At 39.2% G+C, this 17,550-nt stretch overlaps 1 protein-coding gene across 1 annotated transcript; it reads left to right on the plus strand.

The window, feature by feature from the left end:
* Positions 1 to 2,816: 2,816 nt before the first annotated feature.
* Positions 2,817 to 16,093, plus strand: LOC140323416 (ganglioside GM2 activator-like). Its single transcript, XM_072400444.1, has 4 exons — positions 2,817 to 3,081; positions 4,833 to 4,985; positions 12,665 to 12,847; positions 13,582 to 16,093. Exons 1-4 carry the CDS (start codon positions 2,980 to 2,982, stop codon positions 13,750 to 13,752), a joined length of 609 nt encoding a protein of 202 aa, XP_072256545.1. The 5' UTR covers positions 2,817 to 2,979; the 3' UTR covers positions 13,753 to 16,093.
* The last annotated feature ends 1,457 nt before the right edge of the window (positions 16,094 to 17,550 follow it).

The following is a 17,550-nucleotide window of genomic DNA, read 5'->3' on the forward strand; positions in this document are numbered from 1 at the left end:
ATAGGAATCTTCCACACAACTCTAGGCTTGGCAGGATATGGAGATAATACCAGTGGTGTAGTAGTAAAAAAAGAAGAGGGGGCACGGTACTATCCATGGTGAGTGCACATGTGCAGCGTTGGTATGTAAACGTGTCCACCCCACTATGGGTCTGAGTCTGTGATGGGAGAGTGGGCGAGTTGTGTTCAGAGAGACAACCCACCCTAAACTTGCAATTCCATACGGGAGACATGGTCCATGACCACCAAAGAATTCTTTGCAAAATAACAGTGGGCACACGTGCCCATTCCTGAAATAAGTGAGGGCATTGCGTTCCCACCCAATACTTGCCCACCCAGTACACCCCTGCATAACACCTTACTGGTTCCTTAATATGAGAGAAATAGCAAATGGCATCAGTCAGATAAAGATTCACTGTATTCAAAAGAGGAGAATGAACCTTCTATCATATATTTATATATTAAAGACAAAAAGGTCACCTGAGTTGCTTGGGGCCAGCAATTATTTGTCTACAGGGAACCTTTAGGTTTCTATGCTGGTTGTTTAAAATTTCTGGGCCTTTTGTTTTTTTTTTTTTTAAAGATCTGCAAGAGCATATTAAGCATACATGGTGCTAAGCACCGTTGGCTATGTGAGTCAGATTTTTATTAGTGCTAAGTAAGAGGGACCGGTTTTGAAGCCAGCCAGGGCAAGTTGTTCATGCCAGCCAGGAGACAGTATGCAAGGGAAGATTGTTTGTTTGCCATTTTGCTTAACAAATATGGGCAGGAGTCTAAAATAGCAAAACTGATGCATGAAGCTGTCTCATTGCCAGCCTGCCATTTGCCAAGCTAATCCGTCACAATATCTTTGTATATATAAATGCGCCTTCCTGTTACAGCACAGATCAAAGTAAGGCTTTTCAATTATTTTTTCAGTGTATAGTTTTCAGTTATTGTAAATTAGTCTAAGCAATAAATCAGTATTTCTCCATCAGGGTTCTTCCAGAAGGTGCTAGGGGTTCCTGGATCAATAAGCCATTTGTCACTCTCAGATCAGTTAAGGTGTCACAAATGACATTTTTGTCAATCTGTAAGAGTGACATTCTTCAGAATGGCCGGAAATGTAAGAGGAATTCTTTATATGGATCACCACACTAATTGTGAGCTGTGGATGTAGTAGATATAGCACAGGTTCCTTGAAAACCCTAACGTTATTTCATGGACCATGTTGAAATGGTCAAGAAACACTGCATAGACACTAATATCTGCTAGGTTATAAATTTAAAATCTGAAAGTATAACTAATGGTCCCAGCTGTTGTCTCACAACGCATAAACCTTACTAAATGTAACCTTACCAAACTCTAACCAAATCTGTGCCAATTCAAAGAAAATCAAATCGTTAATAACTTGAGAAGTAGAGTGCATGTCTACAGTCTATGCTCAGGCTGGGTGTTATTGAAGCTTTTGGAATCTGTTCAGCTTAATTAAAGTGAAAGTGTGGAATTGGGCTTTAAATGATTTATAACTGCCTTGTTTAGCCATGAAAATTGCATAAATTCTTAGACCATTTGTGGGGAAATGAATATTCAACCAAGATTTTAGTATTTATGGTCTGCTGGTATAAAAAATTCATTTTTATTCTTTTTTTTATAATTTTTGTTTCTCCAGGGAAAGTCAGCAAAGGACATTCACACTGAGATGTCACAAACACTGGGGGAGAAGTGTCCTTCCTACAGCACTGTCAAAACCTGGATATCTCGTTTCAAGATTGGGCATTTCACCGTTGAAGATAAGCCCCGCAGTGGGCGCCCCCTACCTCAACTGACCCGGCAACCTGCGATGCTGTCCATGAGCTGAATATTGAGATAGCCCAGACACTTGACATCTCACGGGAGCGTGTTGGGTTTGTTATCACCACTATCCTAGACATGCGCAAGCTATGCCTCTATTTAATGTACAGCGCTGCATAGGATGAAACCTATGATCCCTAAACCAAGGTACAGTCAAAGGAATGGCGCCACAGCGAGTCCCCAAGGCCAAAAAAGTCATGGCATCTGTTTTCTGGGACAAAGATGGTATTCTGTTGGTGGACTACCTACCTCAGGGCTCTAGTATCACCAGACAGTATTATGCTAACCTCCAGGACTAGCTGAAGGTGGCAATTAAGACAAAACGCCGTGGAAAGTTGATCAAAGGGATCCTTTTTATGCAGGACAATGCACCTGTGCACGGGTCCAACGTTGTGGCTGCCAAATTAAACACTCTGGGTTTTCCAATTGGTTCACCATCCCCCCTTATAACCTGACCTGACCCCTTACGACTATTATCTGTTGCCGAATTTGAAGAAACACCTGAAGGGGCAATGTTTTGAGGACATTTCTGACCTCAAAGATACTGCCTGTTTGCAGCCCAACCAAAGGACTTTTATTTGAATGGTCTAGAAAAGATGCAACTACGCTGTACCAAGTGCATCAGTCCCAGAGGGGAATATGTTAAATAAATGTGTTATTTTAAAAACTCTGGCTCTCTTCTCTCTAGGCAAAGCCAGGAACTTCTCAGCACCCCCTTGGATAGGATAGATAGATAGATAGATAGATAGATAGATAGATAGATAGATAGATAGATAGATAGATAGATAGATAGATAGATAGATAGATAGAGTACATACAGTACATGACTTTAACCATGTAGTGTTAATATTCCACCAGCAGATGGCAGCATTTCCTACATGTCTATAGTCATTCCCACAATCCTCCTCGTTATTCATAATAACAACACAAGCCATTGATCAGTGATCATGTGATTGGGCAGGGAGGAGGAATTCTTTTTGTGCACAAAGTCACTGGAACACTTTCTGATTTCCTGTTTCTGCTCTCATCTCTATGACTCTGGCAGCACCTGCTCAGGGCACATTTGCAAACAGCAGAAGAAGCAGAGACATTAGGACTATCTTTAGATAAAGCTGCATCATTTCTGCTGAACCTGCAACAATCTAAAATGCATCATTATTTCTTCTTTGCTTGCTTTGCCTTGGGATACCTCAATTTAGTGACTGCTACAGGATTCGTCATCAACCGGTCACCACTTAGGGTCGCTTCGGTAAGTTTTAAAGCACCACAATAATAAATGTTCATTTAATAGGATAATTAGATCTATGGGAAGCACCGTAAACTTAGCAAACAAGCACATCTTGGGTATTAGCACATCTAGGGTATTGGCATTTAGCTGCCCCATGACACCGCTTGAAACCACAAGCACTGCTCTGCACTGGCATTTCCAAACACTTTGTGATTACCACTCCCAGATGCCTACTGGCAAATAGTAAACACCAAAGTTTTAACTGCTAGTCAGAACAAAATGTTGCTAGCTGGGAGCTAGAGAGGACAAGTGCACTTCTTTATAATATGCATTCAATCCTTCAACTCTTCTCCGCAGTTGCCCCTTACCAAGTCCTGTCTTCTGTTTGCCCCTAAATGGTATAGACTTTTATGGGCTGCATGCGCAGGAAGATTGGTCCTTTAAAAGTCTATAAGGCTGTACTGTGTAGGCAGGAGGAATATAAACAATCTTGGCACTGTGGCTCTTTGGATTTGGGTAAGCAAGCAACTGTGAAGAAGTTGGGAAAGTAAGTTTGATTGTATAACAATGCACTTGTACTTTAACTTTACAGCAGAGAACTAGAAATGTGCGACAGTGTGTCCTATTTCTCAGACCTGTTTTCAATTTGAATAGTCACCCCATTCAGCGTTCTCCCTGGCCTCTTTTAGCTGGGTGCACCACCCGGCACTTTTCAGTAACTACCCGGCTGTTTTTGGGTGGTTACTGAAGAGTTACAATACCGGGGCTGCCACCCGCCTGCAATTTCTTCCCATCCAGCTTAAAAAAAATTCTGGGTTGAACACTGCCATTATTTCCAATTGACACATATCAACACTGCTAAACTTGGTCTTGATATGCTTAAAGAGGAACTGAACTCATTGTTGGATGGTGAGCTTGTGGCATAATCATCAAGTAAATACAGACTTACCTGTGTGCAGCCGCCCTGCAGGGAAGGGATGACAGGTCCAAGGTTCTGTAATTGCTGCAACCTCAGAATTCCCCATTTTCACCGAAGCTTCTATGACGGATGTTTGAAAAGATAAGAGCAGGAGCAGCATTGTCTTCAGCACCTGGCTGAGCTCTATATTATATAGCCCATGCACCGTACAGTGTAGAGCTAAAACAAAAAGCCGCCATGAACCAGGGCTTCGGCTCTACCTCAAGGTGACTTTTTGTCTTTTGAGTTAGGATGTGCTGGCCCATCTAATGGTTAGATGATCACCATTGCAGCCAGAATTTTGTTTTTAAAAGATTGTCAAGATGGCAACCTTACCACCTCTTTCATGGCAGCCATGCTTTAAATGCCAGGCCAATTGCTTACTGTTTGCCAAGCTCTGTGGGGTCTCATACATTTGCTGGGAGTCTCCTGCAGCCTCTCTCCATATATACTCCTTTTAACTTCCCTGCCAGTGAATTTCTTTGTAATTGATAAATACACCATACAAGAAGCTTTACTTTTGACCACTTTTGCAATGTTTGCCTACAGTAAGCTGGCTTTTAGCACAGAAATGGCAGTGCTGTGGATTAAACCATTGCTGGATACCAAACACCCCCTCATTGGCACTATAGAACAGGTATGAGGAACCTCTCTGCTAGACATAAGCGCTAAGGATTAAAATCAGAGTAGTTTTAAAATTACTTTTATCTCGTTTTTTGCATAGTCCTCTTTATGGTCAGCAGTTAGCATGCATGGCTGTATAATTTTTATGTGATATTTGTTTCCATTTTAGCTTTGTTTTTCTTTTGTATAGATTAATGGCTTTTCCTGGGCTAATTGCGATGGTGAAAGTCTGCCTGGAAAAATACAGAGCCTCACTATTCTCCCAGACCCATTGATTTTCCCTGGAGAGATGACGGTGGCTACAATCCTGAATACTACAGTACCCCTGACATCCCCCATTAAGGTATGTACTCTTTTCAAACTTTATCTATAATCTACTAAACCCATAGAAATACATGTATGGGAGCTCTTTTACCTGTCAAAGTGTTTGTGTTTCTGTCCATCTACTTTTTGTTAGATGATGTTGGGGACCTCTATTCAGTATACAGTATACGGTATTTGATTTTAGCCAGCACAACCATTTGTGTCGGGAGACACTTATCTGGCATTTGTACATTACCTTATTCAGAACTGGTAGTGTAATCTTGAAATAAGGTGGTGAAAGCAGCAGAATGTTTTGTATTTTACATGTAAATATTTTGGTATATTACTATTCATCAATAATATTTTGCAGACAGCGATGTTACTTATGGTCATTTAGTACTGTATTTAGATCTGAGGATAAGGAATGAGAAATTATTGGCCCTTACATTTTTAAGGACAGAAAAAAAATGGGAAATCTATTAATGGGAACTTAAAATGATACCAGCTTTGTAGTGGAGTGAAGAAGAGTTGACTATGTTAGTATTTCTGTCTTTTCTTTTGTATCATGGTAGGTGTTATTCCTCTTCCTACTGCTCACTTTCTCCACACACTCCCCATAATATTCCTCCTCACATATGCATCTGCCTCTTATTCTTATTGGAAGGGAATGGTAATGAGTAAAATGAATGCTCACGTAATGGGGGGGACTGTTAATGAAAAAAGTGAAAGAGTTTAAAAATGCCCAATTAGCCGAATGTTAGTTAAAAATCAGGGCCCGCCTAAAGGAAGGGGCTGTGAGGTAATGAAATGTTGAAGCCCAAATCCAGACATAGAATCCCCCCCAACCATCATATTTGGTCTTCTATGGGCCTGATTTATGAAAACTCTCCAAGGCTGGCGAGGATACACTTTGCTCAGTAAAGCTGGGTGATCCAGAAAATCTGGAATGGATCTGGTCCAGGATTGAAAACATTTGCTAACAAATAGCAAATGGCTTTTAGGAAATCCATTCCAGGTTTGCAGGATTACCCAGCTTCACTAATAAAACTGTATCATCTCCAGCTTTGGAGAGCTTCAAAAAAAATCAGGTCCTATATTGGAGCTCCCACTGAGCGTTTTAAAAACTAAGTACATCACTTTTTCCAGTTTATTCAATGTGGTCCTCTTTATTCTCTTCTTTCTCAACAAGAGAATAAAGAGGACCACATTGAATAAACAAAACCAAAACAACAAAACCACATAATGATGTAATAATTTTAGCAACAATAGAGAGTATAATATAATATATATATATATATTATAATATATATAATCACATGATTTTAAACATCACATCATTTTGTGGTTTAAAGAACCCACAAATAGGCTCATAAAAGAATAAAAATATTCACTTGTAGACTGGGTTTAGGAGTGGACATCCATGCTATCACTTACAATGTGGGATTATTGGTCATGCATTGCAGAGAATGACATCAGATCCTGCAACCAATGCATAATGTTCCATAGAGGCTTTGCGGGACCAGACACATGATGGGAGTGAGGGGTAAGGTAAGTAAAAGTTTTATTGGTACCCTAGTCATAAGCAAATAATTAACCTGTGCTGTGTGAGATCTCAACTGCAAGGGTATTTTTTACCTAATTCTAGAGTTACTTGATTCTGGATCTTTTATAAGTGTTTATACTTGAGTCCTTATTTGTTTTCTTACTTTAGTATCTAGAGTCAAAGGTCTCTTGAAATAGCAGTAAATAACAATCATGTGACCAGTGATGTTACAATATGATAGCAAACATCCCCTTCCCCCTTTTCTTGTTCTGTGTTTGTTTTTAAGCCATGCCTGAAACTTCCCTTTTTTTTTTGTCATAGTGCACGTTTAAGGGCTTGCTTAGTTACACACGTAGGTTTGCTCACCACTCCACACTACTCGACTGCATTATGTGCGCAATGTGCATATGAATCATCCAAGGTGAATGAGGCTGCATTTCCTGCAGAGATAACTCACCTGTCTGTCTCCTGCTTTCTTACCTGTCTGTCTCCTGCTTACTAACAGGTGAATGTAGAGTTTCTTTATAAACACACACTGCAGTACAGACACAAAGACAGCAATCTGACTGCTGGAAAATTATGAGGAATGGGCTTTTTGGCCATGAAGCTTGTCCCTGTACAAATGACTACCTGTCTTTATAGTCCCAATGGTCCCACACAAATACTGGTGACAAATCTGCTTAGTGCCATGGCAGGACTCATAAGCGCCCCTTACTGATGCCTTTTCTACCTTACCCACCTAGCCTGTAGCTCTCTACATGTACTCTACATGTCAGTTTTTTACATGTGGGAGGATCAGGCTAGGAATGTTAGGCTGAATTGTGTGAACTTGCTGAATGTAGTATATGTGTTTTCTAACCCTATTAGCAGCACCCGGATTTCTGTAAAGGTTCTGGTCCTTTAAACAGCTCCATGCTGAATATTAATATGTAAGTAGAGTACAATACCAATGTTTGAGTTTCCTTGTTTAACAGAAACTAGAACTATGCAGTCACTGCTCCCTAACCAGAGCCTTGTTGGGCTTCCTCCAGTCTTGCACAGATTAAGCCGTGGTGTTCATGGTGCAGATCCAGTCAAACAGTAATGTAATACAGCAGTGCAAATAATGACAATCACACTCAACTTTGTGAACAATCCGTAGAATATGCTTCAGTACCAATCCAGATCTAGGTAGGAATTTAAATAGTAATTGTAGAACAATATAAAACGTCCAAAAGATCCGAATACCTTTTCCTAAATAAAATTTGTTTTAGTTTTATGTGAATAATGGTGACAAAAAAAAAAGAAATGTTGAAACATGAAAATCATTACAAAGAAGAAAAAAAATTCCCCCTCCCAGTAAACTGTCAAATAATTAAAATAAATACAGGGTTCGTCCAAATCATACGTATAATTAAAATGTACAAACTGGCAATGTGGGCTGGATCATAGGGATTAGGAAATAGTGCCCATGGGTAAGGTTTATAGAGTGGCACAGAGGCTCCAGGATATAACAGAAAAAGAAACATACTAGTAAAATGTGTAGGCATATGGTACACGGGCAATGGTATGCATGGCTCTGTGCCCCATCTAATATGTCCATAAACCCACCCATAATAGGCTGAGACTATGGGCCTGATTTACTAAAGCTCTCCAAGGCTAGAGAGGATAGACTTCATCGGTGAAGCTGGGTGATCCAGCAAACCTGGAATGGATCTGGTCCAGTATTTATTACGCTTACTAGCAAATTACTTGAAGAAATAAATTTCAGGTTTGCTATATCACCCAGCTTCACTGTATCACTGAAGCTTCACTTCAATCAGACCCTATGTTGGAAGGATAGCTCTATATATCTGTCCAGTCATCTTCATCTAGATCAGAGACATTGATCCAGAGAGATTTTAAAGGGTGGGTTGCTGAAACCTGAGGCTGTCTGTACATGGAGGACATGCGGGCTTACCAACTCATAAACCACCTATGGCTATGTTCAGATGTGTGGTTATAAATCACATTAACAGCCCATTCAGTGTCTAATAAACCTCAGCACAATCACACTGCCTTATTCAGGCACCTGTGTTGTTCTATTGGAGTAGGAAAGCAGCAAGCTACTGCTTCTAAAAGGTTGCTCTTGTATATAACAATTGGCATGACAAAAACAGTATGACACATTTATAGAGCCTCTGACTGATTATTTAGTATGCAGCTGCAAAATACATTTTAGAGGATACATTTCATTTTACTTTGCTATATGCACCCCAAAACCAATTTCAGATCATCGGGTGACTGCAACTGAGTGCTGCAAGCTCAGTCGTGCAGCAATTTTATCCTCCAGTCGGATGTTGGGCTATCCGGTACTGTAGATGGACTCCTTTTTTTCAAATTCTCATGCAAAGAGAAGGATGCTCTATTAAATGGAAAGCTACCCTTTAATATATTTTGTCATGTTAAGTACATGCATGCCAATCAATGTGTGATATTTCCATGTATTTGTTACTTCTCACAGAGATCCTTCTGACATGTCTTTCCCCCATGTTTGTTCAGGCATCATCCAGGGTCATCATCTACATTCTGAAATGAAATACTGTCTTAGAGATAACACAATCATGTAAATATTGTCTGTGTAGAAGTGTGTATGTGCTTGGCTGTGCATGCACATGTTGGGTACTATAGCTTCTACTGTTACCTATTACATTATGAGTTTCATTGTACAAATTTGGGTGAGTAAGCACTGTGTGAGTTTTGTTTTACTCTTGGGGCCAGTTCAGATGCTGAGGTGCATTTACCACTTCCTTACAACCCCTTGAACCCTGCCAGTGGGTAAGTGTCCCGCCCACAGCCCCCTATAGGGATTATTTGGGGAAGTAGTGAGCAGTTGAGTGCTACTGACAGCCTCTTGTGTAAAATGCTGAAACACTAGTTCATTAGGAACTTGTACTGGGGTTGGTGCTGCCACGCGGCTGGCAAGGTGCCAACTGCCAGGAGCTGCCCAACATGCCTGTTTCCTCTTCACCTCTTCACCTGTGAACTTTTACTTTACGTTTTTATATTCTCTAATATAGCACACCTTTTAGGAAAGGGGAGTCACATTTGTAGGGAAAGAAGACAAGTAAATCTTATTTGTTAATTTATAACTTAGAGCCACTTGCAGCAATGCTCGATGGAGAAGATGTATGATTGAAGTTGTCTGCATCTCAGAGCCATGTGGACCCCAGGATCTTCAGGTTAAATTGTCTGTTTTTAACCTTTATTAGGACAAGGATGATTGTGGTTTCCTTCTGTGGGACTTTTCGTTATAATATCATCTCTGTGTATTTGGAGGTTTGCGCACTACTTCTGTTTTCAGAATTTCCATTCTAATTAGGCAAAGCTTCAGCAAAGCTGGTAATTTTGAAGCTTGTTTTCTAATGGTGGGCAAATGAAATGAGTGTGAGAGAGAGCAGGCAAGATCCTACACTGCCACACCTTTAGGTGTTCATTACATTTTAGGAAGATCATTAACAGGAAGCAAGGCTGTGTGCAATATGTAAGTTTGGAAAGACATCAGACAAAAGGCTTTTAAAAAAAACACATTCTAAGCTTATAGGCATATTCTTTTATTATTATATTTGTTCCTTTCGCACTTCCATATAGAACTGACGTGTGTAAAAAATAATTTTGTTAGCCATAAAAAAAGGGGAAACAATGTTTTTCTAAAGTTGAAAATAACAATATAAGCAGAAGTATCTTTGTGGAAGGTGGAAGACAAATAAAAGTACTTCTTGTAAAGATTCACCTAAACAGTGAATAGTACAAAGAATATAAAAAATGGTGTAAATCTAACTCCCAGTTTAAAACACCAGCATTTGAACCAATATGTGACTTTATTAAAACCTAAACTTTTATGTAATGAAATATATAAAACCAGGGCAGTTTACTAGACAACTAGCATTTACATAAGGTCATAAATTACATCTTTCTCAGTACAGGTTTCCTTTAAAGATGATCCACTTGGTCCAAAAAGTGACTTGGTTTAAACCTTAAAGCCTAGGAGTCCCCTTGAGTTTAAATACTCAGATTCAAGTGCTGCCATACCTCATTTCCGGGTATCATGCCCAGGGGGGTCATCACGGCAGTGCCCCTTATTCCAAATGTATGGCTGGTCACAAGATACTGGTCTTCAATGGGTTGGCCAGCCTTCAGTGATTTAAAGAACTGATATAATGACATCATGATCCTGTGACATGCCTGAGGGTAAGTTTTAAAACACAAAAAGGAAAAAAAAACTTCAACCATACTAGTAGTAGTATTTTTTTTAAATATCTTTTCTGAATTCTTCAGGAGGCAAGGGGTTGATTTAGGAGAGGGAAAAGCCCCAGATGTGGTTTTAAAGGAATGTTCTATTTTAAATCTAGTTTTACTACAGCTTTGAGTGCCATATTACACACATTTGCTGCACTGAGATGTACTGTGTTAGGCAGGCTATAGAAATTGAATGGTCTGCAATGTACCTGAAAGTAAATTAGTGGCTGCAAAGTACTTAGCAATGTGTTGCCTTGTGCAATTGTTACCACAATAGGATGGTGTGATGGGCTTTTTGGTATGTAGGTTTGCTTTTCTGAATGATGGTGAATGATTTGTCATTGCTTTCTTAAGTCTTACAACACATTACAAACGTCCGTGTAGTAAATAAAGGTATTGCTCCATATTCTTGAAAAAGGGAACAAACCTGATCAGAAGTTCACTGGTGGCACACATTGTGAGCAAATATGTAATGATTTCAGCAGTACAGCGATTGCAACATTTGAAGCAACCCTTTGATTTCAAGGATTTGAAATATAAGAACTTGACAACAACATGCCTTTCACCTGCACGTGTTCTTCTTAGACTGTAATGTAATGTAACGTGTGATTGCTATTTTATAGCTAAATGATATTTTAGCATTGACGTTGCAAGGAGAGTAAATCGGCTAAATTCATCGTTTTCTACCTGGGTAACATTGCCCATACAAAGCTACAGGTACAGCTACAAAGCAACCTTCTCAGTTGAGTGAAAATAAAAATAGCTTATCCTGTCTCAATTCCTCCTTGTCCCCAGGTTTTCTCTATAGACAAAAATATGTTCTTTGTGTCCACAGGTTGTTTTAACGTTCAGTTAAAATTGGCTAAATACTGTACATCCTAAATGTATCCAAACAAAACATGCTAAAAGTCTTAGGACCTGATCACAACATTCTGATTGAGTGTTAATATTTTGTTATGGTAGCCTATTTATTTGAATGATGGTACAGCACACCACAACATGTTTTAGTGTGTTTCCATGCACTGCGGTGAAGTGCAGGTACTTTGGGGTACCATTGGAAATGAACGGCACCAAAACACACTAAGATGTATTGTTTGTCACTGTGTTATGAAAAGCCATGCTGCAACATATAAGTGTAAGGCTATGTTCCAACTGGTGCAGTTACTGCTTCCTCACGCCAGTAAAATGTCCCCTTCGGGGAGAGCTTCTACCTGCAGCAGCCCAATAAACAATGAGTTGGTTGACGCTGGTTCTTTAGGAACTTGTTCTATGGTTCGAGTGACCAAGTGGTTGGCACTACATTCTTGGTAATAAAAGCTAAAGGAGATTGTAATTCAGATTGTAATGTGTAGTGAGCTTTGCAGTGCTGATCTTCTCATTCAGCAAGTTTTGCTGATTGCAGGGCTATAGGTCTTTTGTTGCCAAAATTCATTTTTCCCCTTGTTTCAGTCACCGTAATAATTAGGACAGATGAAGACAAATTAAATCTCCCCAGTGGGACCACAGAAGGCAATAGAAGCTTGACAGGGCTCTGACCCTTCACTTCACATTTCATAACTATAAAATAAGAAAACACTTTAGTTTTTTTGAAGTTTGAGTTATCTATACATTCCTTTTGAAATATGACCTAGCCAGTTGTCGTCATAGTAGTTCCTTGTTTCATGTTTGCTTTTTCCCCTCAAGATCATTTATGAGAAATGCAAAGCCCATTAGCAGTCCCTGATTAAACACTTAGAGCTGAAGTGTGAGCAAAGTGCACTAAATGTTTGCAGAAATGGTAAAGCTTAACTTCAGCCAAGACTATGCATGGCCAGCTTTACAACACAAAGGCTCCTTCTGCTGCTAAGGTTTTATTTTTTATGTCTGACGCCTGTTTTTAATGTCTCTTTATTTATATTTTATTTATTTATTTTTGTCAGGTGCAAGTCACTGCGGAAAAGGAATTTATGCACGAATGGATAAAGATTCCCTGCTTGGATAATGTTGGCAGTTGCACTTATGACAATATGTGTGATATTCTAGACCAGCTAATTCAGCCAGGACAGGCCTGTCCAGAACCTCTTCACACCTATGGAATACCTTGCCACTGTCCCTTCCAATCAGTAAGTGTCACCAGCTAGAAAACACAAAGCTAGGTAGTAGCACCTAACAACAAAACAATGTGTGCTTATGTTATGACCCACTCTCCATGTGATAAATCTGTGTTATCTGTAAAAATAGATCAAATATTAGGAAAAAATGTAAAGGCACACCTGCTTTACACCCACATTACCACCCATGATGGTAACATCACAATGCTTCCAGTAACACTATAGGAACAGGGGAAACTAGTGGTTCCACCTTTACTCTTGGCGTACTCCAAACAATTTAATTTGTTTCATCCTCTCAGCTTTATCCCAGATGTTTGAAATGTGTAGCAGGAGAGGTAGAAGAAGTAACAGGGGCTCTTTCCTGTAATACATTTTAATTGCATTACATAAAGAACAAAATAAAAATCAACAGCATTACAGTTCCTGATTTCAAACATATCATAATAGGAGTTGCCATGAATTTTTGTTGCCTTACTTTATTAAGCCCTTTTGTAAAGTATAACAAAGTATAAGTGGAAACATTTAGGTGTAACATGGCCACTATCTTTATAATCAAGGGACTCCAGTAAGTAGGTGTACATACAGAGTATGGTGAAAGGGCATAAATGAGCATGTATTACATGTAGAGGTGGTTAAAATACAAAAGGAGCCCAGCATGTGGCCCATCAACAACTGAGAGCTGATAAAAAAAATTTGTATATTGTATAATGACCCTTGTATAACCTTTTTTTTTTTTTTTATCACAGGGCACTTATTCTTTTCCCGTCACCAGCTTCTATGTCCCCAATCTGCCTCTGCCATCTATGTTTAGTAAGGGTGATTACCGCGTCACTGTTGTCCTGAGCCATGGAGACCAGGAAATTGGATGTGCCAAAATCACTTTTTCTTTAGCTGTATCTTTTTCCAATTGGCCATAGCTGAAAATCACAACTATGAATGAAGATGGCTTGCTTCTGAATTGCCTTGGCCCACATCAACTGGCTTGTACCACCCTATTCAGAAAAGCACAATTAAGATGTTGAAAAGTGTAGGAATTGTAGCAGCCAATCCAGCTTTGGTTTATTGTAGTCAGAATATTGATGATTTGAACTGTTTGTTACATTTAAATCAGAGGTGAATTGTCTTGGTTGCATTGATCTACACTTTGCTTTGCCTTATTCTTTCAGCCCATTTTTTCTGTAGATAGCCTTTAGACATATATGAGCCATGAAAACAAATGGTGACGGTTTTATAACATGACTAATTTTTAACGCGACACTTAGCCTTTCTTTGTTTCTGATAACAACTCACATGGCTAGCAAAAGATCTGCAAAATTATTTCCATAACAATTTTAATAGCTATTACAGTGTTATCTTAGAAATTGTGAAAGCAATAACTATGTGGGAATAAATATGTGTGATATGAGATAAAAAATGTGACAGTCATGAGCTCAGATTGAGCCGAAATTAAAAAAAAGTCAACTTTGCTACATATTTAACCCATGCTTATGCATATTATTGAAACATTAGGCCAAATTTTAATTTGTGCAGAAAATATTTGATTTGATTGGAGCTGGCATGTAAATGTAGTCTTCAATATTTTGTCAACAACAACATGCCTGGGCTGTACTTAAAGACTAATTGAAGTCACCATTTATGTGACTCTAGATCATTCTTTTTCTTCATAATGTTGCTTCATGCCCTCCCACTGCAGTGCTATGAGCTGGAAGAATGGAATAACTGCACCATACCTCATCACAATGGTTCTTACACTGGATTTTATTGCAGAGAACAGAAGGAGTAAATATCTGTGTGAAGGAGTGAAGTCTGGAATGCACACTCATATTCAGAACATGTAAAGAAGCTTTAAAATGAAAGTGGAAAATTAGCAATACTTCATTTTATCTGTTATTCAAGTCAACATTCATGTTCAGGGAACCAGGTTTATTTTTTTTCTATTTTAAGACTTTGGTTTTCCTGCAAAGAGGGAGGGGGTTCGAAGTAAATCCCCATATTGACATCAGATGATTGTTGATCTTTTGTGATTGTTTCAAGTGAATAAACGAGCGCTGTACACACAGCTTGATGGAGAGGGGAAGACAAGTGAGCAACCATCTCCAAAGAAATGCACAGCAGTCATTTCTGATCGGTTATTAATCAATGCCATCATGTCGTATTGATAAATGACATCAGGGGATCACTGCGCCCATGTCAGATTTACACCTGGGATGAGCATGATCATTCAACTTGGGTGACATTCATGACGTGTATGTAACTTAGGGCTGTATCTCAGGTCTTCCAGAGCAATATGGATCCCAAAAACATTAGGGGTTATATGTATTAATGTGTGCTGTGGTGCCATTCATTTTGAATGCAATCCCCATGAAAATTTTGAACCTATGCAGCTTCTGTAGGTGGGGAACTAGAAAAGTGCATTTATGTCTAATTCCTAGCATTAAATGCCTTTAAAGCCTCATGTGTGTAATTTCCATACATTCTAATGTGCCAGTACACACAGAGGTAATTTTGGACATTTAATTTTTGGGTTGCAAGAAAACATATCTCGCAGTGATTACTCACTCTAAAACTGCCATAAATGCTATATTAAGATGCTAATGTTCACCTGAAAATGCATTATGCACAAACTATCATAAACATTTAATTGAAATACATGGTGTGTTTGTAGGTACTTACGGGTCATTTATAGGCATCATGTCCCTCTTCTCGCATTGGCCTGATTTATTATGCTGTATAGGTTTTTAGGTATATCTATTACTGACATGTGTTTTTCAATTGTCATTGCAGTAGTGCACCAGTCCAGCCCAGGAAAAATTGAGTAAAATTTACAACGCATGCTGGTGCTGTATATTTTGTATGTGTAACACTACAGCAGTGTTCCTGGATAGCCTTTTGTAACACATACTCACATGTTCTTATAGTAAGGCAATAAGCCTGTTTTATCTGAAGGACAGTAATGCATTAGTGGTCTGATTACCAAAATTGGTAAAAGCTGATAGGACGACTTTGCTTACTGAACTTTTATGTATTGGCATCTGTTACCATCAGTAGAGGATCTTCCAGTTTGTCATCATCCACGGCTGCTGGATCATCATCGGGTATTACCTCCATGCTGCATCTAAACATGCTTGCTTCCCTGCAGTCATTAAATGCAAAGGCATTCCCAGGTTTTGGAGATTTGTCCTGAAAATAGGATCCTGGAAATGTCTCTGGTTGGAATCACTGATTAATTTTCCAATAAAATATAATTTTTTCAAAAAAGTTTTCTGGCATTCTTACAATCTGTTCTAGCTTTATACAGTATAGCTTTTTCTTTTGCCTTTGGATTTCTGATCTGTCAATAAAAGCAGCTACAAAATACAAAAATGAGCTGTACAACTGCATAGCACGGTAAAAGTATCAGTCTGATCAGCAAAACAATCTGACACTGCGGTGCAATGGGCTAGATTCTTTTTATTTTGTAGTCTTTGTAAGGTTTGATCATCACTGTGTTGCACATAACGTGTAAAAAGAGCAGAGCCGTGAGTGGAAATTAGCAGGTCCTCCAACTACAGTCTGAAAGCAATGGGGTGGATACAAGACCAGTGACTCTGAACAAGGGAATAAAGCAGCAGTGATCAGTCTTTAATACAGGAACCATCTGCACAGAATCAAAGTACAGGAATTGTAAAAAACTTGATTACTGCACAGATCGTTGAGAAATGCACTGTCAGCTGACTCCAGTAAATTATACATGTTCCTTGTGATAAGATATTGTTTTTTAGGCCCGAAGATCCATCCCATGGGATGGGATGGCAATTTTTTACAATTTCTTGCAAATCACATGGTGAGAAGCTGCAGCAGAAAATATCGGACATTTGTAAACACAGTTTTCAGCATCTCATTTCACTGACCCAGAGTAATGTCTGAATAAAGATATTATCATATTTCTGTAAGGAAGAGCATATTAAGGAACTGCCATGGCTAATACCGGGATCTGTGAAAGACATAAAATGACTGAAATTGTTATTATGCTGGCAAGAAATGGAGGCCAGTGTGGTCCACGCTGTAGTTCTCAGAAATTTGCACAGCATAGAATCATGTGACAAGTGGCTGCTATACCCAGAAGCACGATAAAAGCCTGTTATATCTGAAGTATAGGGGGGTTTGAGATTCTCTTTTACGTTCAGGTACTGAGCAGGGTGGGCAGACTTTACAATTAGGAAATGAGGTCCTACTCTGTGATCAGCAAAGTAATGCTATTACTGGGGCTAAAAGACCTTACTTGAGCAAATTATAGGCTTGTTTAAGACAATAGCTTGAACTATCCTTGTCACTAATATAAAATAAATGAATAAGTTAATGCCTATGCTACGTTCACAAGACCTGTCTACCTCTGATCTTGAGGCATCCATGTCTTCATCAGTGCCCAATGCCACAGCAGCAGAGGTGATAAAATCTCTTACACCATACTTTGACAAAAAGTTCTCTACCCTCCAGGCCACATTTGAAACAGCAGTGGCGACCATTGCTTCCAATGTTGCACGTATAGCGGAACTGGAACTGGTGAGTGACCTTGAGGACCAAGCTTTGGAAACACAAGGCAAACTTATTACTCACACAAAGCTGGTTTCTTCATTAGAAGAAAAAGTAGAAGATCTAGAAAATAAAAACAGGCGCTCCAATCTACGCATAATTGGCATTCCGGAATCTTGGAAAGGGCAGGATCTAATTAAATA

The sequence above is a fragment of the Pyxicephalus adspersus genome, chromosome 2, assembly GCF_032062135.1.
Source record: "Pyxicephalus adspersus chromosome 2, UCB_Pads_2.0, whole genome shotgun sequence".
In the NCBI taxonomy this organism is placed as follows: Eukaryota; Metazoa; Chordata; class Amphibia; order Anura; family Pyxicephalidae; genus Pyxicephalus; species Pyxicephalus adspersus.